The sequence below is a fragment of the Cherax quadricarinatus genome, chromosome 81 (genome assembly GCF_038502225.1).
Source record: "Cherax quadricarinatus isolate ZL_2023a chromosome 81, ASM3850222v1, whole genome shotgun sequence".
NCBI lineage: Eukaryota > Metazoa > Arthropoda > Malacostraca > Decapoda > Parastacidae > Cherax > Cherax quadricarinatus.
The window spans coordinates 8,299,628-8,326,184 of record NC_091372.1 but is presented as its reverse complement, the minus strand read 5'-3'; the positions used below and the strand labels follow the sequence as shown (position 1 = coordinate 8,326,184).

General features: G+C 40.3%; 1 protein-coding gene across 2 annotated transcripts in view; it reads left to right on the top strand.

The window, feature by feature from the left end:
• The window catches only part of LOC128699866 (hemocyte protein-glutamine gamma-glutamyltransferase), a 90,360-nt gene that overhangs the window by 47,880 nt on the left and 15,923 nt on the right, over positions 1-26,557 (top strand). Inside the window, exons 1-9 of one of the 2 annotated variants that reach the window (XM_053792667.2) lie at positions 917-1,083; positions 12,223-12,339; positions 12,986-13,192; positions 13,985-14,115; positions 15,612-15,753; positions 17,596-17,822; positions 19,952-20,129; positions 22,114-22,368; positions 25,011-25,192. In XM_053792667.2, the coding sequence (XP_053648642.1) occupies positions 12,234-12,339; positions 12,986-13,192; positions 13,985-14,115; positions 15,612-15,753; positions 17,596-17,822; positions 19,952-20,129; positions 22,114-22,368; positions 25,011-25,192 (1,428 nt within the window). In that variant the 5' untranslated portion in view covers positions 917-1,083; positions 12,223-12,233. Of the gene's footprint in view, positions 1-916; positions 1,084-12,222; positions 12,340-12,985; positions 13,193-13,984; positions 14,116-15,611; positions 15,754-17,595; positions 17,823-19,951; positions 20,130-22,113; positions 22,369-25,010; positions 25,193-26,557 lie in introns of those variants that run through there. The other variant, XM_070102321.1, reaches the window with a different exon arrangement.

Below are 26,557 nucleotides of genomic sequence, written 5' to 3'. Positions count from 1 at the left end.
TTTTTATGTACTTACATGCATACTTAAGCCTTAAACGCTGGTAAATTTATTTTGGCGTGTTCATCTGTTTTCATTTATTTTTTTATAGTGGACAATTGAAACACTGACTTTCATGCAATACATTCAGAGTGTTTCATTTAATTGTTTTGACCTTTCAGTGTTGATAGTTTGATAATTAAAATTCTGACTGACTTCAAACCTATTGTGCTGGTGTGCTTTAGGATCTTGATCCCTCTGAGATAGCAAAATAGTTTGTCTTTAGTTTCGCTTCAAAACTGGTGTTTTGTGGTGGAAAGTTTGACTTAGTTTAAACCTGTCCTACTTTGTTATTTTTCTTAGAAAAAAGGGGAATGTTAGTGGCCATGTGATAATTTGTAAATACCAAATATGATTAACTACATTATAGATTTATGTCACACCCTCCCTTCGAAGAAGGATCCTTGATGTTGATGAGGGGCTCTTGAACTGGGCCAGTGCTCCAGTTCCTTGAATCAAACCTCAATACCTTCTATTCTCCGAGACACTGTATGACCCCTATGGGTTTAGTGTTCCCCCATGAATGTAATAATAATATATCACACCTTGTATTAATCTTTGCGAACACTGACGTACAGAGGCCAGGAGCAATGCAATACGGGAATACCTTTCTTTGAGCCCGGCAGAGACCTAAATACATTTAGTTAAACTTGGGATGAGGGGCGAGAACACAACCCCCAAGTCACCAGAGTTACTTAACTCTCGTGTAGACGTCATCGTTTCCTCCGGCCCTGAGGGGGGTCCCTCGTGGTGTCTCCAGTAATATTACCAGGAAAGATGTTAATTCAAAGGTGTGAATCATGTTGTGTCTGGCGTGAGGTCGGCAGTGTGTCCTTGACCACACCAAGCTGGAGTGGGACTGACGGTATCCTCAGGGAGGAAACTCCTATAAATACAGAGGTTCTGCCCACATATTGTCAGTCAAGGGAAGAACATTGTGCGCATCACACCGTCTCTTATTACCTTCAGAGGTGCTGTCCTCAGTGTTAGTCAAGGGAAGAACATCGTGGGCATCATACTATCGCTTTATTACCACTACTTTGAGAGGTAACATATGATTTTAGTATACCATTCTTGAATGTGGGAGAATGTTATTATCTCTGATTATTTCTGTAGTGGATTAAGCTGTAGTTAGTTTTGAATTGGTTTAAACTCTAATTATTTCTGCAATGGTTTAAACTATATTTATTTCTGAAGCGATTTAAACTGTTTCTGCAGTGGTTTAAACTATAAGTCTTTCTGTAGTGGTTTTATACTTTTTTCAGTGGTTTTAACTATAGTTCTTTCTGAAGTGGTTTATACTCTATTTATTTCTGCGAATCTTTGCTGCAGTGACAGAGTATGCGTGTGTGTGTGTGTGTGTATATATATATATATATATATATATATATATATATATATATATATATATATATATATATATATATATATATATATATATATATATATATATATATACATGTATATATGTATATAGCTACTAGGTTTAAGGCCTATCGACTGCACATTTCATGTGTACACTAATATCAAGTATATATTTCATCTACTAAATATTAGTTAAACTCTGTATAGACACACGGAGATATACACCGTTGTATATCCTCTGATAAATATACACCTCCATGAATATACACCTATAAACCTCAAGTGTATATACATATTTAAACCTCGTGTATATACAGTGAGTTTGAACCTCAAGTGTATATACAGAGAAATAAACCTGAAAATGTATATACACTGAAAGTTATGAACCTCAAGTGTATATACACTGAGATATACACCTCTCTATCCATATACACTGAGATATACACCTCTCTATCTATATACACTGAGATATACACCTCTCTATCCATATACACTGAGATATACACCTCTCTATCCATATACACTGAGATATACACCTCTCTATCCATATACACTGAGATATACACCTCTCTATCCATATACACTGAGATATACACCTCTCTATCCATATACACTGAGATATACACCTCTCTATCTATATACACTGAGATATACACCTCTCTATCTATATACACTGAGATATACACCTCTCTATCCATATACACTGAGATATACACCTCTCTATCTATATACACTGAGATATACACCTCTCTATCCATATACACTGAGATATACACCTCTCTATCCATATACACTGAGATATACACCTCTCTATCCATATACACTGAGATATACACCTCTCTATCCATATACACTGAGATATACACCTCTCTATCCATATACACTGAGATATACACCTCTCTATCCATATACACTGAGATATACACCTCTCTATCCATATACCTGGAGTTTACCTGGAGAGAGTTTCGGGGGTCAACGCCCCCGCGGCCCGGTCCGTGACCAGGCCTCCTGGTGGATCAGCGCCTGATCAACCAGGCTGTTGCTGCTGGCTGCACGCAAACCAACGTACGAGCCACAGCCCGGCTGATCAGGAACTGACTTTAGGTGCTTGTCCAGTGCCAGCTTGAAGACTGCCAGGGGTCTGTTGGTAATCCCCCTTATGTGTGCTGGGAGGCAGTTGAACAGTCTCGGGCCCCTGACACTTATTGTATGGTCTCTTAACGTGCTAGTGACACCCCTGCTTTTCATTGGGGGGATGGTGCATCGTCTGCCAAGTCTTTTGCTTTCGTAGTGAGTGATTTTCGTGTGCAAGTTCGGTACTAGTCCCTCTAGGATTTTCCAGGTGTATATAATCATGTATCTCTCCCTCCTGCGTTCCAGGGAATACAGGTTTAGAAACCTCAAGCGCTCCCAGTAATTGAGGTGTTTTATCTCCGTTATGCGCGCCGTGAAAGTTCTCTGTACATTTTCTAGGTCGGCAATTTCACCTGCCTTGAAAGGTGCTGTTAGAGTGCAGCAATATTCCAGCCTAGATAGAACAAGTGACCTGAAGAGTGTCATCATGGGCTTGGCCTCCCTAGTTTTGAAGGTTCTCATTATCCATCCTGTCATTTTCCTAGCAGATGCGATTGATACAATGTTATGGTCCTTGAAGGTGAGATCCTCCGACATAATCACTCCCAGGTCTTTGACGTTGGTGTTTCGCTCTATTTTGTGGCCAGAATTTGTTTTGTACTCTGATGAAGATTTAATTTCCTCATGTTTACCATATCTGAGTAATTGAAATTTCTCATCGTTGAACTTCATATTGTTTTCTGCAGCCCACTGAAAGATTTGGTTGGGCTGCAGAAAACAATATGAAGTTCAACGATGAGAAATTTCAATTACTCAGATATGGTAAACACCATCTCTATCCATATACACTCTTTCCTGTATAACATTTGTTACGATAATTGTTTTTGTGATCAATTAGGTTATTTGTGACACAATTATCATGTGATAATTCAAATTATTTTTAAATAAATCAAAAAATTTAGCATCAGTCGGGAGATTATTTAATTATTTAAATGACGTTATTTTGATTTGTAAGTAGTATTGTCTCTAATTATTGAAATGTTTTCTGAGCAGTCTCTAGGCCAATAGGCCTAGGCCTATTGGCCTATGCTAGGCAGGTCTACCATGCACCCACAGCCTATTTAAAGCTACCTGGGATTTTTTTCCTCATTTATCTCAACTCTTGTCAACTAAACCTAAGTTCGTGCAACTTGAATGAGTTGAGTTGGTGTTCACATGAATGAGTTGAGCTGGTGTACACATGAATGAGTTGAGCTGGTATACACATGAATGAGTTGAGCTGGTGTACACATGAATGAGTTGAGCTGGTATACACATGAATGAGTTGAGCTGGTATACACATGAATGAGTTGAGCTGGTGTACACATGAATGAGTTGAGCTGGTATACACATGAATGAGTTGAGCTGGTGTACACATGAATGAGTTGAGCTGGTATACACATGAATGAGTTGAGCTGGTGTACACATGAATGAGTTGAGCTGGTATACACATGAATGAGTTGAGCTGGTGTACACATGAATGAGTTGAGCTTGTGTACACATGAATGAGTTGAGCTGGTGTACACATGAATGAGTTGAGCTGGTATACACATGAATGAGTTGAGCTGGTATACACATGAATGAGTTGAGCTGGTGTACACATGAATGAGTTGAGCTGGTATACACATGAATGAGTTGAGCTGGTATACACATGAATGAGTTGAGCTGGTGTACACATGAATGAGTTGAGCTGGTATACACATGAATGAGTTGAGCTGGTATACACATGAATGAGTTGAACTGGTGTACACATGAATGAGTTGAGCTGGTATACACATGAATGAGTTGAGCTGGTGTACACACGAATAAGTTCAGTAGGCATACACGAGTTTAACAATTAGTGGAGATTAAACACACTTGTTACCATGCAACATCTACCAAGATATACTCAATACGGCACTTGCAAGACCAAGAATCATTGCACTCGGCCTTCACTGTGTTTCCCAGAAGTTCTCTTTATATCTTACAAAGAACGCGACGCTTCTACCTTGATGTAACTCACCCCCCAGTAAGACCTAACAAACATTTAAATAGCCAGTAAAACTTCAGATATCTCCCAGCAATGGTTTTCAGGTGGACTCGTCCTAAAATAACTTTGACTATGCAGTATATATGTATGTATATATATATATATATATATATATATATATATATATATATATATATATACAGAGAGAGAGAGAGAGAGAGAGAGAGAGAGAGAGAGAGAGAGAGAGAGAGAGAGAGAGAGGTTTCCTGACGCGGGTATTAGTTATATAATGACCCGCAACTGGAGCTTTTGGTCATCTGACCGAGGCCTTCCACTGGCTTACCACTCCATTCCTTTAAAATTAAATATAATTTAGTATATAATAAGAGCCTGGCCTCTAGCTCAGTGGTAAATTTCAGACTACAACACAAAGACCCGCGTTCAATCTTGGGAGAGGAAGAGATGTATGGACTAGTATCTATCCCTGCACATTTAGCAGTAAATAAGTGAGGAATCTAATAGGAACAGGCCATGGTAGCTCAGATTCCTTTAATCAAAAACCCTTCGCTAGCATGTATACATAGCCTGACAGAGCGCCAGCAACCAGGTATCTGGTGTAAGATGTGAAACATCAAAATGAGTTGAGGGGCCTTTGATCCAAGGAATTGAGGATAAATTACCCTCCCTCTGATTAGACCTGGTCACCCCCCATTTATTGTAATGTATGAACAGCTGGCACTGGACAAGCACCTAAAGTCGGTTCCTGACCAGCCGGGCTGTGGCTCGTACGTTGGTTTGCGTGCAGCCAGCAGCAACAGCCTGGTTGATCAGGCTCTGATCCACCAGGAGGCCTGGTCACAGACCGGGCCGCGGGGGCGTTGACCCCCGGAACTCTCTCCAGGTAAACTCCAGGCAAACGACCTGTAGCGGACCCGAGTTTCGTCTCAGGTGTAGAGGCGCCACCAGGATTTGTTATTATTATTATTATTATTATTATTATTATTATTATTATTATTATTATTATTATCAAATAGAAGCGCTAAATCCAGGATTTCTGTACTGGGGAAGGAGGGGGGGGGATTAACAGGCTTATTTTGACACAGTCTTATCTTTACATCAATATTTCTTTGGGACTTCAGGAGCACGTCAGTTCCCCTGTTTTCTAATGTTATTTCCCCCTATAATGTACCTTGTATATAATTACTATCGCATTTGCCTTGTCTTAGACTTCACCTTACGAAAGCAGACAATGCAAATGCAATAGTAATTATGGACAAGGTAGATTATAGTGAAAAATAAATATGATATTAGGAGACAGGGAAACTCACGGGCCTCTTTAAGTCCCCCACTGAGCCACCACTGCTGAGGTGGTAGCTGGAGTTTACCTGGAGAGAGTTCCGGGGGTCAAGCCCCCGCGGCCCGGTCTGTGGCAAGGCTTCCTGGTGGATCAGACCCTGATCAACCAGGCTGTTACTGCTGGCTGCACGCAATCCAACGTACGAGCCACAGCCCGGCTGGTCAGGTACCGACTTTAGGTGCTTGTCCAGTGCTAGCTTGAAGACAGCCAGGGGTCTATTGGTAATCCCCCTTATGTGTGCTGGGAGGCAGTTGAGGTGTCAGAAATTAAAGGTCTGTATCCACAAGTGTTAATCCACTGGCTCCTGCTTCTCCTTGTGTCCGACAGGAGAATTTAGGCCTGGTAGATATGCTAATTATCTTGCCTTCCTGGAGTTTGTGTGGGATCTAGGCCTCTTAAAAAACTACGTGAAAGCAACTACGTGAAAGCAACTTACTACCAGAAGCTAGGCCTATGTAAGAAGGTTGTAGCGAGGAACATGGCCATTAAGGGCCAGTGAGAGTTAGTGCTCCAGGGTTCAACATGAGTGACAAGTGTCCAGTGTTCCCGTTGATATATTCGTGGTGCTAATAACCTTGTAGTTGAGGTATCTAAAGCAAGAACGAAGAGGTCAGTGAGGGCTAGTCAGTGAGGGCTAGTGAGTCAGTGAGGGCTAGTGAGAGTCAAGGCTAGTGAGAGTCAGTGAAGGCTAGTGAGAGTCGGTGACTGCTAGTGAGTCAGTGAAGGCTAGTGAGTCAGTGAGAGCTAGGGAGAGTCAGTGAGTGCTAGTGAGTCAGTGAGTGCTAGTGAGTCAGTGAGTGCTAGTGAGTCAGTGAGTGCTAGTGAGTCAGTGAGTGCTAGTGAGTCAGTGAGTGCTAGTGAGTCAGTGAGTGCTAGTGAGTCAGTGAGTGCTAGTGGGTCAGTGAGTGCTAGTGAGTCAGTGAGAGCTAGGGAGAGTCAGTGAGTGCTAGTGAGTCAGTGAGTGCTAGTGAGTCAGTGAGGGCTAGTGAGAGTCAGTGAGTTAGAGATGGACTATAAAGCAAGCACAAAGTGGAGTCAGTAAGGTGTGGTGTCTAGCCTGGGCTGGTACAGTGTCTTATATGTCCTGACTTACGTAAGGGATTAGCGTGTGTGGACTCAAGTGTAAGTATATTCCTGACATGACTTTGTATCATTCCACTCTAGTGATACCTCCCAAAGTTAACATTATTATGATAATCAAGGGGGAAGCGCTAAACCCATAGGATTATACAGCTTCTGAAGGGGGTTGTGGAAGGTATTCAGGTTTAATTCAGGGAACTGGGGAACAGATCCAGTTCCCTAGATCAAGAGCCCCTCACCAGCATCAAGGAACTCCCAAAGTTAACAGTGTGTAAGATACACCATAATCTACACCTGGAGGGACTGGCCCCCAAATCTGCACACAGAAATTACTCCCTACAAGAGTAAACGATTAGGCAGACGGTGTAACATACCCTCAGTGAAAAGCAGGGGCGCCTTGAGTACATTAAGGGATAACAGAATAAGTGTTAGGGGCCCAAGACTCTTCACCTGCTTCCCATCATACATAAGGGAATTACCAATAGATCCCTGGCTGTCTTCAAGAGGGAGCTGGCAGATACCTCTAGTCAGTACCCGATCAGTAGGGCTGTGGGTCGTACGTTGGATTGCATACACCGGCAGTAACAGCCTGGTTGATAAGGCCCTGATCCACTGGGAGGCCTGGTCGAGGACCGGGCCGCGAGGGCGTCGACCCCCGGAACACCCTCCAAGTAGATGTGCGTTCAGTCCCGTGTACATACACGTTTGGTTTATGTGCACATGTACTCATCCACGTGTACATAAGTTCAATTTATGTGCACGAATTCCCCTGATGTACACATAAGTTCAGTTGATGTGTGCGTACGTTCAGCCGATGTGCACAGTAGTTCATACACATGTACACAGCAGTCCACTCACAAGGGCACATGAGTATCTTGCCCTCATGAGTGAAGGCTATTTTCTCCCTGGTGTGGGGGAGGGTGGGCAAGGGGTGAGGGGGTGGGCCAGGAGTGAGGGAGGTGGCTCAGGGGTGAGGGAGGTGGACCAGGGGTGAGGGAGATGGATCAGGGGTGAGGGAGTTGAATCAAGGGTGAGGGAGGTGGACCAGGGGTGAGGGAGGTGGACCAGGGGTGAGGGAGGTGGACCAGGGGTGAGGGAGGTGGACAGGTTCATGGCTGGTAGTGAAGCCTAGTGACTTCCTCTCAGCTTTAATACTTGTTACCATGTTTCCTTACACGCTGCCGGGGAGCTCTTGGTCCAAGAAATTAGAGCATGCATCCTCTCCCTTGGATCAAACCTAATTACTTTCCATTCGCCTATGGGTGTAGTGCATGAATAGCTCACATAAAAAAAATTAGCCACTACGTGACAAAAAACCCACTCAAAGTGGTCAGGGTACTTTAACCTATTTTTTCTTACTTCTCTCTTCCTGTGTACCCACAGTCTTACTTCTCTCTTCCTGTGTACCCACAGTCTTACTTCTCTCTTCCTGTGTACCCAGTCTTACTTCTCTCTTCCTGTGTACCCACAGTCTTACTTCTCTCTTCCTGTGTACCCACAGTCTTACTTCTCTTTTCCTGTGTACCCACAGTCTTACTTCTCTCTTCCTGTGTACCCACAGTCTTACTTCTCTCTTCCTGTGTACCCACAGTCTTACTTCTCTCTTCCTGTGTACCCACAGTCTTACTTCTCTCTTCCTGTGTACCCACAGTCTTACTTCTCTCTTCCTGTGTACCCACAGTCTTACTTCTCTCTTCCTGTGTACCCACAGTCTTACTTCTCTCTTCCTGTGTACCCACAGTCTTACTTCTCTCTTCCTGTGTACCCACAGTCTTACTTCTCTCTTCCTGTGTACCCACAGTCTTACTTCTCTCTTCCTGTGTACCCACAGTCTTACTTCTCTCTTCCTGTGTACCCAGTCTTACTTCTCTCTTCCTGTGTACCCACAGTCTTACTTCTCTCTTCCTGTGTACCCACAGTCTTACTTCTCTCTTCCTGTGTACCCACAGTCTTACTTCTCTCTTCCTGTGTACCCACAGTCTTACTTCTCTCTTCCTGTGTACCCACAGTCTTACTTCTCACTTCCTGTGTACCCACAGTCTTACTTCTCTCTTCCTGTGTACCCACAGTCTTACTTCTCTCTTCCTGTATACCCACAGTCTTACTTCTCTCTTCCTGTGTACCCACAATCTTACTTCTCTCTTCCTATGTACCCACAGTCTTACTTCTGTCTTCCTGTCTACCCACAGTCTTACTTCTGTCTTCCTGTCTACCCACAGTCTTACTTCTGTCTTCCTGTCTACCCACAGTCTTACTTCTCTCTTCCTGTCTAACCACAATTTTCTTACTTCTTTCTTTCTATCTACCTGCAATCTTCTTACATCTATCTTCCTGTCTACCCACAATCTTTTTACTTCTATCTTCCTGTCTACCAACAATCTTCTTACTTATATCTTCCTGTCTACCAACAATCTTCTTACTTCTATCTTCCTGTCTACCAACAATCTTCTTACATCTATCTTCCTGTCTACCCACAATCTTCTTACTTCTATCTTCCTGTCTACCAACAGTCTTACTTCTATCTTCCTGTCTACCAATAATCTTCTTACTTCTATCTTCCTGTCTACCAACAGTCTTCTTACTTTTATCTTCCTGTCTACCAAAAACCTTCTTACATCTATCTTCCTGTCTACCCACAATCTTCTTACTTCTATCTTCCTGTCTACCAACAATCTTCTTACTTATATCTTCCTGTCTACCAACAGTCTTCTTACTTCTATCTTCCTGTCTACCAAAAACCTTCTTACATCTATCTTCCTGTCTACCCACAATCTTCTTACTTCTATCTTCCTGTCTACCAACAGTCTTACTTCTATCTTCCTGTCTACCAACAGTCTTACTTCTATCTTCCTGTCTACCAACAATCTTCTTACATCTATCTTCCTGTCTACCAACAATCTTCTTACATCTATCTTCCTGTCTACCAACAATCTTCTTACATCTATCTTCCTGTCTACCAACAATCTTCTTACTTCCTGTCTGTCCATAATCTTTCTTACCTCTAGGCTTTAATTAATAAGGAGGATGGGGAGAGAGCCTTTTGCTATACTATTGTAATCTCAATTATCCAGATAGAACAAGAATTACAGAAACGAACATTAAAATGAGAACAATGAAAATAAGAAGATAAAACAAAGATCAAGTCTTAAGTTTTCAAGATCTGCGAGAAAGATATATTTGAGCTAGGCAGCTAGGCAGCTAGGCAGCTAGGCAGTTAGGCAGCTAGGCAGTTAGGCAGTTAGGCAGCTAGACAGCTAGGCAGATAGGCAGCTAGGCAGCTAGGCAGCTAGGCAGCTAGGCAGTTAGGCAGCTAGGCAGCTAGACAGCTAGGCAGCTAGGCAGCTAGGCAGCTAGGCAGTGGTTAGTCCTCCATACCATGAACCTTGATGTCCTCTGCTATTAACATTTGCTCTATACATTCTTATCTCCAATGGAAATAAAGCACTTTGACTTTTTTCGGGGGTTATCCTAGGTAATTTACACATATATTACTTATGTGTGATAATTTATGTAGCTATTTATATGTACCTGTACCTAAATAAACTTACTTATCAGCATCAATCTTTATATATCTACTTGCTTACTTACTTTTTCTGCCATTAGCTTTATTAAGGTTCATTATACTTGTGCAGAAATTATCTCCAACAAGGAGAAAGCTGGGGGGTTGTGACCCCTTATTTCTCACAGTAAAAGGGGGGGGGGGAAGTCACATATACTACATATATCCATAAGTAAGTTTATTTAGGTATAGGTACAGATGAATACAGTTACATAAATTATCATACATAACAACATATGTGTGTAAATTACCTATGATAATCCAAGAAAGTCAAACTAAGTGACTTATTAACACTGGGATAGTAAGTTTATTTATGTATACATAAATACAGTTACATAAATTATCATACATAACAACATTAGGGATTAGGGGCCCTGAAGTTTAATCTTCATTAGTTCCATATTATTATTATAATCATGGGGGTGCGCTAAACCCGTAGGATTATACAGCGCATGTGGGGGAGGGATGGAAGATATTCAATTCAGGGAACTGGAGCACAGATCTAATTCCCTAGAACAAGAGCCCCTCACCAGCATCAAGGAACCTCCCTTGAAAGAATTAGTTCCATAGTAGAGCCTCTCCTGGAAATAAGACATTGTTTATGTGACTTATTTCAATCCAAGTCATGTTTTCTGCGCATGTTATTGTTGGAGTGTACGGAACACTTGCCCATAAGATAAGATAAGATAAGATTTCGTTCGGATTTTTAACCCCGGAGGGTTAGCCACCCAGGATAACCCAAGAAAGTCAGTTCGTCATCGAGGACTGTCTAACTTATTTCCATTGTCCCCCAGGATGCGACCCACACCAGTCGACTAACACCCAGGTACCTATTTGCTGCTAGGTGAACAGGACAATAGGTGTAAGGAAACGTGTCGAAATGTTTCCACCCGCCGGGAATCGAACCCGCGCCCTCCGTGTGTGAAGCGGGAGCTTTAGCCACCAGACCACCGGGCCAGAATACTCATACTATTCTATCAGTAAAACACATGCTGCCAGTAAAACACATGAAAGATTGGCTGTATATAAACCTGATTTTCTCACAGCTAGTTAATTAACCGATTGTCTCACAGCAAATTAGTTAATTATGTTTAAAACCTAAAGACAAGATGAGGGTGATCAAAGCTACATGTCACTGGGTCACCATCAGTCAAGAATACTGTAATCCCTAAAATAAGGATTAAAAAAAAATATTTTTTTTCCTTTCAACACACCAGCCGCCTCCCACCAAGGCAGGTGACCTGAAAAGGCCCGGGGGTCAATCCCCGGTACGAGTGGAACATTAGGATGTGTTTCCTTAAGACACCTACTGTTCATGTTCACCTAGCAGTAAAATAGGTACCTGGGTGTTAGTCCACTATTGTGGGTCACATCCTGGGACAAAATTGACCTAATTTATGGGAAATGCTCAGCATAACAAGGGACTTTCTATATAGTAGTACATCATTGATGGAAAATAAATGGAAATAAGTCACTCTGTCTGACTTTTTGGGGTTATCCCAGGTTCTCTACACATATGCTGTTATGTATGATAATTATATGTAACTGTATTTGTGTATACCTGAATAAACTTACTTACTTACTTATGTCAGCTATGGTCTGTATAAGTTGCATCATGTACGTACTTGTAGAAATAAAAGATTATTACAGTATTATTATTATTATTATTATTATTATTATTATTATTATTATTATTATTATTATTATTGTCAGACAGCTAAAATAAGTTATTCCTTGCCACAGATCAATTCACCATGGCCGTAGACACAGCTGCCAACAACAATTGGATCAACAGTCTGAGGGCCAACTATGCTCGTACTATTGACAGACGAAGACAGGATGAACTGGAAGCCGAAAAACGTAAAAAAAATAAGTTTTTTTTTTCACAGCCTTGTGTCAAAGTTATTATTTTAAAAAATATTAAATAATGGTATTCAAATAACATAAAGATCGGACAGTAAAATTATATTTGAATGATTTCTGAGTGGCCGGATGTGATCTATGAACTAGATTAATGTATTAAATATATGTATTGGTAAAGAAAAAATTGTAGTGAATTAATGTATTAAATTGATACATTAATGTATTAACTTTTAAGTCATATAATAAAGCTATGCATTAGCTTGAATTACTATTGTATTAACTCAGCTGACTACTGTATTAACTTTCAATTCACTATTGTATTTATAATTCACTTGTATTAATAATTCACTTTTGTATTAACTTTTAATACACTGTTGTATTAATTTAAAACTCACTGTTGTATTAAGTTTGAGCTGAGTTATGCACCAATATTAATATACTGTAAATAAATAACAAAAAGGCACAATACCGTGACTGGAACGATACACAAATAACCCGCACATAAAAGAGAGAAGCTTACGACGACGTTTCGGTCCGACTTGGACCATTGTCAATGGTCCAAGTCGGACCGAAACGTCGTCGTAAGCTCCTGCTCCACCTCTGTTAGTGTGACTTTTTTAATATACTGTACATTTGTTTCCAGCACCCACTTCAGCCAACAAGGTGGACCGCCTCCACTGGTACATTAAGGATAATGCCAAAACCCACAGGACCATCAAGTACGATCTGGTGCACGACACAAAGGACCCCAAGCCAGTGTTGCGTCGTGGACAGGCCTTCTACCTGGCTATTAGGTTCCACAATGACTTCGATATTGCAAAGGATCGTGTTGTGCTCAACTTTAAGTTTGGTGAGGTTTATCATTTTTGGTTGATGAATAAATCTTTTCAACTTCAAATTTCATAAGATTTGTCATTTTTTGTTGGTGAATAAACTTTTTCAACTTCAAATTAAGTGAGGTTTATCATTAAATAAATAAATAAAGGGTACAAATTTATGTAATGGATGCCTGATTCAGTTTTGCACGTTTGATACATGTACTATTAGGGTCCAAATTTACGTATATGGTGAATGTCTGATTCACTTTTACAAGATTCACTTTTGCATGATTCATTTTTGCAAGATTCAGTTAAGATAAGATAAGATAAGATTTCGTTCGGATTTTTAACCCCGGAGGGTTAGCCACCCAGGATAACCCAAGAAAGTCAGTGCGTCATCGAGGACTGTCTAACTTATTTCCATTGGGGTCCTTAATCTTGTCCCCCAGGATGCGACCCACACCAGTCGACTAACACCCAGGTACCTATTTGCTGCTAGGTGAACAGGACAACAGGTGTAAGGAAACGTGTCGAAATGTTTCCACCCGCCGGGAATCGAACCCGGGCCCTCCGTGTGTGAAGCGGGAGCTTTAGCCACCAGGCCACCGGGCCACAGTTTTATGGGACTCAGCGAGATTCAGGCCAGTGCGTTAACCACTCATCCTGGTCAAGTGGTCAACGCACTGGCCTGTGAGTTTTAAGACTCACTTGCTATGGGTTCAAACCCCATCCATTCCGTGATTTGTTTGCAATAGTTTATTATGATTTTATGAGTCAACATCAGTCTACTGTAAAATACATATAACTTTTTTTCCTCTCCACAGGAGCTAAACCAGCAGTTCAGAAGGGAACAATGGCTGTAGTAACTGTGGAGAATGACAAATTTACTAAAACCAAGAACGACTGGGATTGTCGTATTGACCCTGGCAGCCGGGGCAAAGATCTTGTGTTGCAGGTGAGGATTTTGCACAGTATTTTATATTTAGAACAAAAAAGGCACAATATTGGGACTGGAACAATACACAACCCACACATAGAAGAAGGAAGCTTACGACAATGTTTCGGTCTCCAGTATACGTATAAGAGATAAGATAAGATAAGATTTCGTTCGGATTTTTAACCCCGGAGGGTTAGCCACCCAGGATAACCCAAGAAAGTCAGTGCGTCATCGAGGACTGTCTAACTTATTTCCATTGGGGTCCTTAATCTTGTCCCCGAGGATGCGACCCACACCAGTCGACTAACACCCAGGTACCTATTTTCTGCTAGGTGAACAGGACAATAGGTGTAAGGAAATGTGTCGGAATTTCCACCCGCCGGGAATCGAACCCGGGCCCTCCGTGTGTGAAGCGGGAGTTTTAGCCACCAGACCACCGGGCCATCATACTGGCTTCCTCTCTCTTTTGTGTTAGTGTAACTTTTTAAAGGGTTCAAGTCAGACCAAAATGTTGTCATAAACTTTTTCTCTCCTATGTGTGGGTTATTTGTGTATTTTATATTTAAACTCATCATTTTTGGTTAGTTGGACTTGAGTCCTGGAGGTGGGAAGTACAGTGTCTACACTTTAAAGGAGGGGTTTGGGATATTTGCCGTTTAGAGTGACATCTAAACTGTCATACCTGCACACCTCTGGCGTGCAGATATGATGGTGAAAGTGTTTCTTTTTCGGGTCACCCTGCCTTGGTGGGAGACAGCCAGTGTGTTAAAATATTATTTTAGTATTCAACGTCATCATATTTGATATAAATGCTTATTTTTTATGCTATGGTCACTGAAATGAGAATTACATAATATTTTGAAATTATAAATTGTGTAAGGAGTACAGGTCATGGGTGAATGAGATCACAGTTATTATTAATACTGTAAGTTAAGAGATAAAATAAGATTTTGTTCAGAATTTTAACCTCGGAGGGTTAGCCACCCAGGATAACCCAAGAAAAGCAGTGCATCATCGAGGACTGTCTGTCTTATTTCCATATGGGTCCTCAATTTTGTCCCCCAGGATGCCACCCATACCAGTTGACTAACATGCAGGTACCTGCTTGCTTTCTAGGTGAACGGGACAACAGGTATAAGGAAACACGACCAATGTTTCCACTGGGGATCAAACCATGGACACTCAGCATGTGAAGCAAGAGCGTTGCCTACCAGGCCATAGGCCACCCACCTAGTTGTACTTTCAGAGGCCAAGACTCAGCTCCTGGCCCCATTTTTATGTTATAGTGAAGCTGTAGGGGACATACAGTGACTGAGGAATGTGAGGAAGGTCAGGGTATCTCTAACTCTGTACCTCAGGAGCCTCTCACCAGTCTAAAGACATCACTCCCTTGAAGGGAGTGACATCTTCTTCGAAGGGAGTGATGTCACAGGATTGCGCCTCAGTACTCCTTATACAGTATGTGGTCATAACTAAGGATAGCCTCATTTAAATCACTTTGGTTTATGTTTCAGATCTACATTCCAGCAACTGCCATGGTAGGCATATGGCGCTTAGATGTGCGCAGTGGTCTGCAGGATATAAGCCTTGGTCGAGCAATGAACCTGTACTCTGATGAAACTGATGTCTTTGTTCTCTTCAATCCTTGGTGCAAAGGTTAGCATAAATAACATTATGGAAGACTGGTTGTAAGCTGATTGAGGCTATTACAGGAAATCTTAAATTTGATTGTATTTTATTTAATGAATTTTGGAAATAGGGTACAAAGTCCTCTGGGTCAGTTAATTCAGAAATGGACAGAATCCTTTTGTTACAGAATTGCCCATTATTTTTATGATCATGGCAAAACAATCTCATCTCTGTATCTATTGCAAATGCTAATACTGTACTAGCTACCTACTTTCTCCTATTAGCCATTTAATTGAGGACTTACTATTATATTCACAACAAAGATAGAAATACAATGAAAATACTTTATATTGAAAAAAATTATACATCTTGCAGTTTTATGGAAAACATTATAGTATGTATAGTATATTGGGCAGACTTGATATTACAAAAAATTAAATAGATGTAATGCTGTTATTGCCAAGAATTTTTTTTTTTGTATTTTACAATTTTTCACCCACTGGGGGTTTCATGGAGCAACATTAATTGTTTTGCACTTACTGTTGGTCACAACTGGCCCACAAATTGAAATTGAAAACTAGTCAACGGCTCGGTCTATCTCAGACCACATGCGACTTGCTTATGGTCCAGAATGGCCCAAAATGTTGTCTAGTTTTCATTTCTAAATTGAGAGTTAGTAGAGAATGATTCCAATTGTGGTATTGTGATTTTCATTCTGCATGTCATTGGTACCGTACGTGTGGAAAAAATCCAAAGATGCATTTAAAATATCTACAGAATTACAGAATATTACATTATATTGAATAATGTTGTTACACCTATACGTTACATTTAATTTTATTATAAAATCTTATCAGTTAGTATTCAGTCCTTGAGTCATTTCCTTTCTTTCCCTTCAGTTACATTATTTAAAATCTTATCAGTTAGTATTCAGTCCTTGAGTCATTTCCTTTCTTTCCCTTCAGTTACATTATTTAAAATCTTATCAGTTAGTATTCAGTCCTTGAGTCATTTCCTTTCTTTCCCTTCAGTTACATTATTTAAAATCTTATCGGTTAGTATTCAGTCCTTGAGTCATTTCCTTTCTTTCCCTTCAGTTACATTATTTAAAATCTTATCAGTTAGTATTCAGTCCTTGAGTCATTTCCTTTCTTTCCCTTCAGTTACATTATTTAAAATCTTATCGGTTAGTATTCAGTCCTTGAGTCATTTCCTTTCTTTCCCTTCAGTTACATTATTTAAAATCTTATCAGTTAGTATTCAGTCCTTGAGTCATTTCCTTTCTTTCCCTTCAGTTACATTATTTCATGATTTTATTGTTATTAAAGATGTAGAGAACAGGTATTTTTTTGACTGGTTCCAAATTTTAAACATATTTGCACTTTAAAACTTGTATAATTGCAGTATTATACTCGTGATGAAGCACTAAACCCAAAGGGGTCTTGAATCTGAAAGGGAGGGTAGCTCTAATTGTCTGGATTAAGGGCTCTTCAGCAGGATCAAGGTGCTCTCCTACCCCTTGAAGGGCCAACTATCAATAATTGCTAAAGTTACAGTACAGTACAGTAGAAAATCCTCAATTTAATGGACTTTGGAAATACATTCCGTGCTGAACAAAATCCACTGGGTCAATTGATTTGGAATCAACGGAGCATGTTAGTTAAAGAATTAACTTTTTGTTAGACACAATCACAGCAAAATAGTCTCACCTTTACATACGACGGTTACTATTACTGGTCACCTGCTCCCCCAGTTAGTCAGTTAAATCACTATACGGTATTTCATTACTTTGACCTTTGCTGAAAATAATTTTTACACTATAATTTGTTGTTACAGTAAATATAGTGTATTAATAAAATATATTTTCAGATGATGGAGTGTACATGGATAATGAAACCAACAGGGAGGAATATGTGATGAACGACAAGGGCAAGGTCTATGTTGGCACTTACAGAAAATCTCGTGGACGTCCTTGGGCTTATGGCCAGTTTGACGATGTGGTTCTTCCTGTAGCTGTGTACATCCTGGAACTGAGCAGAGTGGCCGATCCTGAACGTGGCAACCCAGTCCAGGTCGTACGAGGAATTTCCGCCGGAGTAAGTAGCTCTCAGGCAACACTGATTTTTTTTTTTTTTTTCAACAAGTCGGCCATCTCCCACCGAGGCAGGGTGACCCAAAAAAGAAAGAAAATCCCCAAAAAGAAAATACTTTCATCATCATTCAACACTTTCACCACACTCACACATTATCACTGTTTTTGCAGAGGTGCTCAGAATACAACAGTTTAGAAGCATACACATATAAAGATACACAACATATCCCTCCAAACTGCCAATATCCCAAACCCCTCCTTTAAAGTGCAGGCATTGTACTTCCCATTTCCAGGACTCAAGTCCGACTATATGAAAATAACCAGTTTCCCTGAATCCCTTCACTAAATATTACCCTGCTCACACTCCAACAGATCGTCAGGTCCCAAATACCATTTGTCTCCATTCACTCCTATCTAACACGCTCACGCACGCTTGCTGGAAGTCCAAGCCCCTTGCCCACAAAACCTCCTTTACCCCCTCTCTCCAACCCTTTCGAGGACGACCCCTACCCCTCTTTCCTTCCCCTATAGATTTATATGCTTTCCATGTCATTCTACTTTGATCCATTCTCTCTAAATGACCAAACCACCTCAACAACCCCTCTTCTGCCCTATGACTAATACTTTTATTAACTCCACACCTTTTCCTAATTTCCACACTCCGAATTTTCTGCATAATATTTACACCACACATTGCCCTTAAACAGGACATCTCCACTGCCTCCAACGGTCTCCTCGCTGCTGCATTTACCACCCAAGCTTCACACCCATTTAAGAGTGTTGGTACTACTATACTTTCATACATTCCCTTCTTTGCCTCCATAGATAACGTTTTTTTGACTCCACATATACCTCAACGCACCACTCACCTTTTTTCCCTCATCAGTTCTATGATTAACCTCATCCTTCATAAATCCATCCGCCGACACGTCAACTCCCAAGTATCTGAAAACATTCACTTTTTCCTTACTCCTCCTCCCCAATTTGATTTTGTATTGTGGAAATATTATTTTTATGTAAATATCTTTTCTATAATCTCCGTGGGGAAGTGGAACAGAATTCTTCCTCCATAAGCCATGTGTCGTAAGAGGTGAATAAAATGCCAGGAGCAAGGGGCTAGTAACCCCTTTTCCTGTATAAATTACTAAATTTAAAAAGAGAAACTTTCATTTTTCTTTTTGGGCCACCCTCCCTTGGTGGGATACGGCCAGTTTGTTGAAAGGGAGGATCTTTTCTATAATATTATTTTTTTTTTTTTTATTATCTCCCTTGGTGGACACGTCCACTCCCAAATATCTGAATACGTTCACCTCCTCCATACTCTCTCCCTCCAATCTGATATTCAATCTTTCATCACCTAATCTTTTTGTTATCCTCATAACCTTACTCTTTCCTGTATTCACCTTTAATTTTCTTCTTTTGCACACCCTACCAAATTCATCCACCAATCTCTGCAACTTCTCTTCAGAATCTCCCAAGAACACAGTGTCATCAGCAAAGAGCAGCTGTGACAACTCCCACTTTGTGTGTGATTCTTTATCTTTTAACTCCACGCCTCTTGCCAAGACCCTCGCATTTACTTCTCTTACAACCCCATCTATAAATATATTAAACAACCACGGTGACATCACACATCCTTGTCTAAGGCCTACTTTTACTGGGAAAAAATTTCCCTCTTTCCTACATACTCTAACTTGATATGCTCCGTCTTACTCTTAATTCTTTCAATTATAACTCTACCATACACTTTACCAGGTACACTCAACAGACTTATCCCCCTATAATTTTTGCACTCTCTTTTATCCCCTTTGCGGCCAGTTTGTTGAAAGGGAGGCTCTTTTCTATAAATTTATACTATATACATGTGTCCTGCAATTAATTGTTTGATCTATGGAATGGTAGTACAGCTTTAATTCCTTGGATGATGAGATCCTCACTAGAATCAGTTGAAAATGTCGCTCTTGAAAATTAACTTCAGTATTATTTTTTATCATAGTTGTTGTATTTATGGTTTGATGTGCAAATTCTCTAAAGAACAGGTATCCTAGAATTATAACATCCAAGTTGTTATATTAATTATTATTATATTGATCAGAGATTATAATTAATTATTATAATGTGTGTTTCTTTTAGGTCAATGACACTGATGAGGGAGGTATCCTACAAGGTCGCTGGGATGGCGAGTATAGTGACGGTGTGGCTCCATTCAAGTGGACCGGTAGTGTCAGAATCATGGAGGATTTTGTTAAGAACGGATATCAGCCTGTGAAGTACGGACAGTGTTGGGTCTTCTCTGCTGTCGTTACTACAGGTAGAGATCGGAAATATGATTACATAACTAGAGTGCGAGCAAAGTAGCATTTGTGAAGGGATTTGGGAAAAACCAATTAGGCAGCCTTGAGTCCTGGAGGTGGAAAGTTCAGTGCTTGCATTCTGAAGGAGGGATTTGGATGTTGCAGTTCAGAGGATCATCTGAGGTGTGACATCATCATGCTTCAGGCAAGACAGTGATTCATTGAATGATGGTGAATGTGTTTCCTTTTATTTTGGTAATATGTTACCACTATTATCATTAGGAAGAGCTAAACCCACAAGGGTTATGCTGCACCTGGGGCATTGGAGATTGATCAGGTTTGATCCAGTTTCTTGGATCAAAGGCAGTTCACCAGCACTAAGGAACTATTCCTTGAAGAATGTGATGTGATTAAGAATTCATTGTGAAGGATACTGATAACATCCAATAATATTATTTCTCAAGAAGATACATTAAGATAAGATACATTAGAGGATACATTGTTATGATTTTATCTGCTTCATATACTTTTATTTTTCAACACGTTGGCCGTCTCCCACTGAGGCCGGGTAACCCCCAAAAAACAGAAAGAAACACTTTCATCTTCATTCATATACATATATATTTGTTTAAATTCATGTTATCTAGTTTATTTTGAAAATCGTTATTGTCTTATATGTAAAATACTATGGCCCTTTTAGATATGCTCTGCATGACAAAGGGGCTTTCTGTGTGAGAGATGTAATGTTGTACAATTTTATACAAAAGATGTATTGTGTGGAAGTAAATTGATAGATTAACTGATCACATAACTGAGCATCAGTGAGTGTTTTCCGGTTTGTAGAATTTTGGTGTAATTTTTTGTTTGAGAGTTTTTGTTTTCCATGCTTTTAACTTGTTCACTTTTTTTCTAGTTCAGTTACCCTGTTCACTAGATCAGAAATCTGTGTGTAAAATAAATAAATTCTTAGTGTCCACAAAATGCATAGTTTTTACAAGATTGGATAACATGACTCACAAAATCGCAATGACACGATTGCAAACAAAACTCCAGACCGACGAGCTAGCAAGTGTCTAGTGCATCAGTCTGGAGTTTTATGACTCTCTGATTGTGGGTTGTATCTCCGCCCGTGGTATGGTTTGGATAACATTTAATTGTTCCTTTGGAAACCTAGAGTCTATCTGTAGTCTACTTGGAGGGTGTTCCGGGGCAACACCTCCGCAGTCCAGGCCCTGACCAGACCTCCCTATAGAAAACCCTTGGTTATACAGAGCATTTTAGGATTGTGTGGGATATTATATGTATCTCTCTGTTATTATTCCATGGGAAAGTGGAGTAGAATTTGTCCTTCATGTGCAGTGCTTTTCATAAAAGGTGATTAAAATGCCAGGATCAAGGGACTAGTAACCCCTTTTCTTGTATCAAGATCTTTAAATAAATCAAGTTGGTATTGTATACCATTTTGATGTTCATCAAGTTTATATTCTATGGCTTTACCTAGTTTTGCATTATATGTTTTTCTGTTGTATATGGAAAAGCCAATTATATGTAATGCTTATCAGACAAACTTGAGAATATATTTATATTAAACTACTAGTTATAGATTGGTCTATTACATACACAAACTTATAAGGAGGTAGAAGACAACATATATGAAATAGTAAATAGTATAGAATGGGATATAAGATAAGATTTATTCAGATTTTTAACCCGGAGTGTTAGGTACCCAGGAACCCAAGAAAGTCCGTGCATTATCGAGTACATACTGTCTGTCTTATTTTCATTGGGGTCCTTTAATTTGTCCCCCAGGATGTGACCCACACTAGTCAACTAACATCCAGGTACCTACTTATTACTAAGCAAACAGTGGCAGCAGGTGTAAGGCAACATGTCCAATGTTTTCACCCATTCCAGTGACTGAACCACAGTCACTCAGCGTGTGAGGCTCAGCATTGTGAAAATTGTTCTGCACAGTAACACATTTTCTCTCTCTCTCCGCAGTTTGCCGAGCTCTGGGCATACCTTGCCGATCTGTCACCAACTTTGTCTCTGCTCATGACACCAATTCCTCCCTCACCGTTGATAAGTTCTTCAACACGGAGGGCAAAGAGCTGGAAGGTGGACCAGATGGTGAGAGTCATGATTCCATTTGGAATTTCCATGTGTGGAATGATGTGTGGATGACAAGGCATGATCTTCCACCAGGTTATGGAGGCTGGCAGGCTATTGATGCCACACCTCAGGAAGAAAGTGATCGTAAGTAAAGAATTTTGGTTGAAGATTAAATAATTACAATGTGTTATTCTATAAGGTGGGCCTGTATTTAAGGAAGTAGATTATAAATTTTATTATTATTATAATACTGAATAATATCATTCAGCCAGGCATTATTAATGACAAAGATGAACTGCACACTTGCACTAGAATTAATCTCAGTTTGACTGGTAAGCAGTGGAAGGCCTCAGTCAGATGACCAAAAGCTGCCGTGGCGGGTCATCATATAACTAAGACCTGCGTCAGGAAACGCTTGTCCTGTTTCCTAACATATCATGCCTAACCTAACCTGACCTGTGCACTGCCTCAGTCATATCAGTGAAAGCTAATTTTCATTGTTAATGCTCAATTTAATTTGGGTTTTTGACCATTGTTTATAAGTACACAAGATTAAAGCACATTGAAAGTTGTAGTAGTAGTATTTTAAAATACAGAAATAGTTTTAATCCTCAGTATTTTATATGCAATAGATACAATCCTCAGTACTTTATATGCAATAGATACAATCCCCAGTGCTGTATATGTAATAGATACAATCCCCAGTGCTGTATATGCAATAGATACAATCCTCAGTACTGTATATGCAATAGATACAATCCTCAGTACTGTATTTGCAATAGATACAATCCTCAGTACTGTATATGCAGTAGGTATAAAAGGCAGGAAAAAGGAGAGAAGCTTTATATATCAGGCACTGTCAGTCTTCATGTCTAATTGGCCAGTTTTTTAAATTAATGTCTTAATTAATGACAACTATGATCTGCACTGTAAAAGTATGAATTTCACTAGTTCACTACAAAGAAGAAGAAGAAGTCATAATACTATGGCTGGAATGGTTCACAAATAACCCACTTTAAGGTTTCCTCTCTGAAATTTATTTTTTTGTATATTGTACTTCAAATCTAGAACATGAGATTCTAGATCAAATATGTATTATTTTCTAGTAACTATTGCTCTTTTATTCATAAAAAGTTCAAAACCTGCTTGGATTTCAAGTAAAACAATGTTTATAATCACATTAATACTGTAGAAATTAGGTGATGGTGTTAGGTTACTAGAGGTGACCCCATCCAAGGGCTAAGGAGTAGTTGTTGAGGTCTACCTGCCTGCCTAGAGTCTACCTGGAGGTCATTCTGGGGGTCAATGCCTCCAATACCCAGTCTTTCACCAGGCTTCCTGGTGGATCAGGGCCTGATCCACCAGGCTGATCATTTAGAGAGTATGGAGCAGGGTAGAAGGAGGTAGAAATAATTTCAGAAATAATTGGAAGTAGATTATTATTATTATTATTATTATTATAAAGGGGAAGCGCTAAACCCATAGGATTATACAGCACCTGTGGGGGGGATGTGAAAGGTATTCAGGCTTAATTCGGGGAACTGGAGCACAGATCCAGTTCTCTAGATCAAGAGCCCCTCACCAGCGTCAAGGAACCTTCCTTGAGGGGATTGGAAGTAGAGAGTAATGGAGGTTTATAAATGTTAGGGACTTGGACCTCTGGAGTTTACCTGGAGAGAGTTCCGGGGGTCAACGCCCCCGCGGCCCGGTCTGTGACCAGGCCTCCTGGTGGATCAGAGCCTGATCAACCAGGCTGTTGCTGCTGGCTGCACACAAACCAACGTACGAGCCACAGCCCGGCTGATCCGGAACTGACTTTAGGTGCTTGTCCAGTGCCAGCTTGAAGACTGCCAGGGGTCTGTTGGTAATCCCCCTTATGTGTGCTGGGAGGCAGTTGAATAGTCTCGGGCCCCTGACACTTATTGTATGGTCTCTTAACGTGCTAGTGACACCCCTGCTTTTCATTGGGGGGATGGTGCATCGTCTGCCAAGTCTTTTGCTTTCGTAGTGAGTGATTTTCGTGTGCAAGTTCGGTACTAGTCCCTCTAGGATTTTCCAGGTGTATATAATCATGTATCTCTCCCTCCTGCGTTCCAGGGAATACAGGTTTAGGAACCTCAAGCGCTCCCAATAATTGAGGTGTTTTATCTCCGTTATGCGCGCCGTGAAAGTTCTCTGTACATTTTCTAGGTCGGCAATTTCACCTGCCTTGAAAGGTGCTGTTAGTGTGCAGCAATATTCCAGCCTAGATAGAACAAGTGACCTGAAGAGTGTCATCATGGGCTGGCTTGTTTGAGTGTTTTAGATTGGCATGGAGACAAGCAAGTTTTATAGCTGGACATGCTGTTGGAATGTGAGCAAAGTAATATTTATGAAGATTCAGTGAAACTGGTTAGACTGACTTGAATCCTGGAGATGGGAAGGGCTGTACTTTCACTCTGAAGAAATGGTGTGGATGTTTCAGTTTGGGAAAGGAGCATGTTTGCTATTGTATATTCAATAAACTTTCTTGCCAGAGGTGCCTGGACATCACAATTCATATATCCCCTGAATAACAACATCCCCACCCCACCTTCTGAGTGCAGGCACTGTACTTCTCACCTCCAAGACTCAAGTCCAGCTAATTTGTTTTCCTGTGAGTAAAACGTTCAAGTAAAAATTTAATCTATTAGAATAATTTTACTACTGTACCTGTTGGAATCTTTACCACCTTCCAACTAATACAGTACCATACACAGTGCATTTCACTATTGTCAGTTTTTAATAGTGAATGTATTTTCTTCCAGACAAGATGCAGTGTGGACCAGTATCTTTGCAAGCCATTAGACGTGGTGACATCGGTCTAAACTATGATGCTTCATTTGTGTTTGCTGAAGTCAATGCTGATGTGATGCACTGGGGAGAGGACCCACAGAGTGACTGGGGCTGGCGTCGTATGAAGATGAACCAGTACCACATTGGTCGTCTGGTGAGTGTAGATTATTATTATTATTATGTTGGTCTGGTGAGTGTAGAACTTGCTTCTTTACATAATTTAATTTATAGATTAACCAGACTTAACTCCTGGAGGTGGAAAATACAGTACCTGCACTCCAAAAGAGGGGTTTGGGATATTTTCTGTTTAGAGGGACATCTAAACTGTTGTATCTGCGTGCCTCTGGCAAGACAGTGATAGTGTGAATGATGGTGAATGTGTTTCTTTTTCGGGTCACCCTGCCTAGATTCAAAATAGCCAGTGTGTTAAAAAACAAAATTAAGAAGTTATCCTACTTCAGTTGACTTCAAGGCTTGTGCTCTCCTAAGATACACATACTACCCTCTTATAGGATGTGGCTCACATGTCTGCCAGCACCCAGGTATCTATTTATTGTTTGGTGAACAGGCGCAGCCGGTGTAATGAGACTTGACCATATATCTCACCCTTTTCAGGATGAGGCCGACAACAGTTGATTAACAGTATTTGCTGCTATGGCTTATGATTCTGATGATCATACTATCACTCTTGAATATAAATTTTAGTATTTTTTTTTACTTCATTATTGTTGTTGCATTGATGGCTCGGTGTGTGAGCACCTGTGAATTATTTATTATTATTATTATTATTATTATTATTATTAGTAGTAGTAGTAGTAGTAGTATTATTATTATTATTATTATTATTATTATTATTATTATTATTATTATTATTATTATTTCAACAAACTGACCATCTCCCACTGAGGCAGGGTGACCCCCCCCCCCAAAAAAAAAAAAAGAAAAAAAAAGCTTTCACTGTCATTCACTCCATCACTGTCTTGCCAGAGGGGCACCAATACTGCAGTTCAAAACTGCAGATATCTCCACCCCTCCTTCAGAGTTCAGGCACTGTACTTCCCACCCCAGGACTCAAGTCTGGCTAACCAGTTTTCCTGAATCCCTTCATAAACGTTACTTTGCTCAGACTCCAACAGCATGTCAGGTAATAAAACCACCTGTCTCCACTCACTCCAAAACCTCCTTTACCCCCCAACCCTTTAACCTTTTCCTAGGATGAACTCACCCTCTCCTTCCCTCCAATATAGATTTATACACTCTCCAAGTCATCCTATTTTGCTCCATCATCTCTAAATTTCCAAATCACCCCAATAACCCGTCCTCAGCCCTCTGGATAATACCTGTAGCACCCTGTACCTCCTTCTAATCTAACTTGTAATTAAATTTTTGTTAAAACAAGCCATCTTCCACTGAGGTAGGATATTCCAAAATAAATAGAAGTAATGCAGATTTTGACAGTTAAAAAGAAGAAATATATTCACTGTCATTCACTCAGTTGCTATCTTTTTTAGAAGTGTGC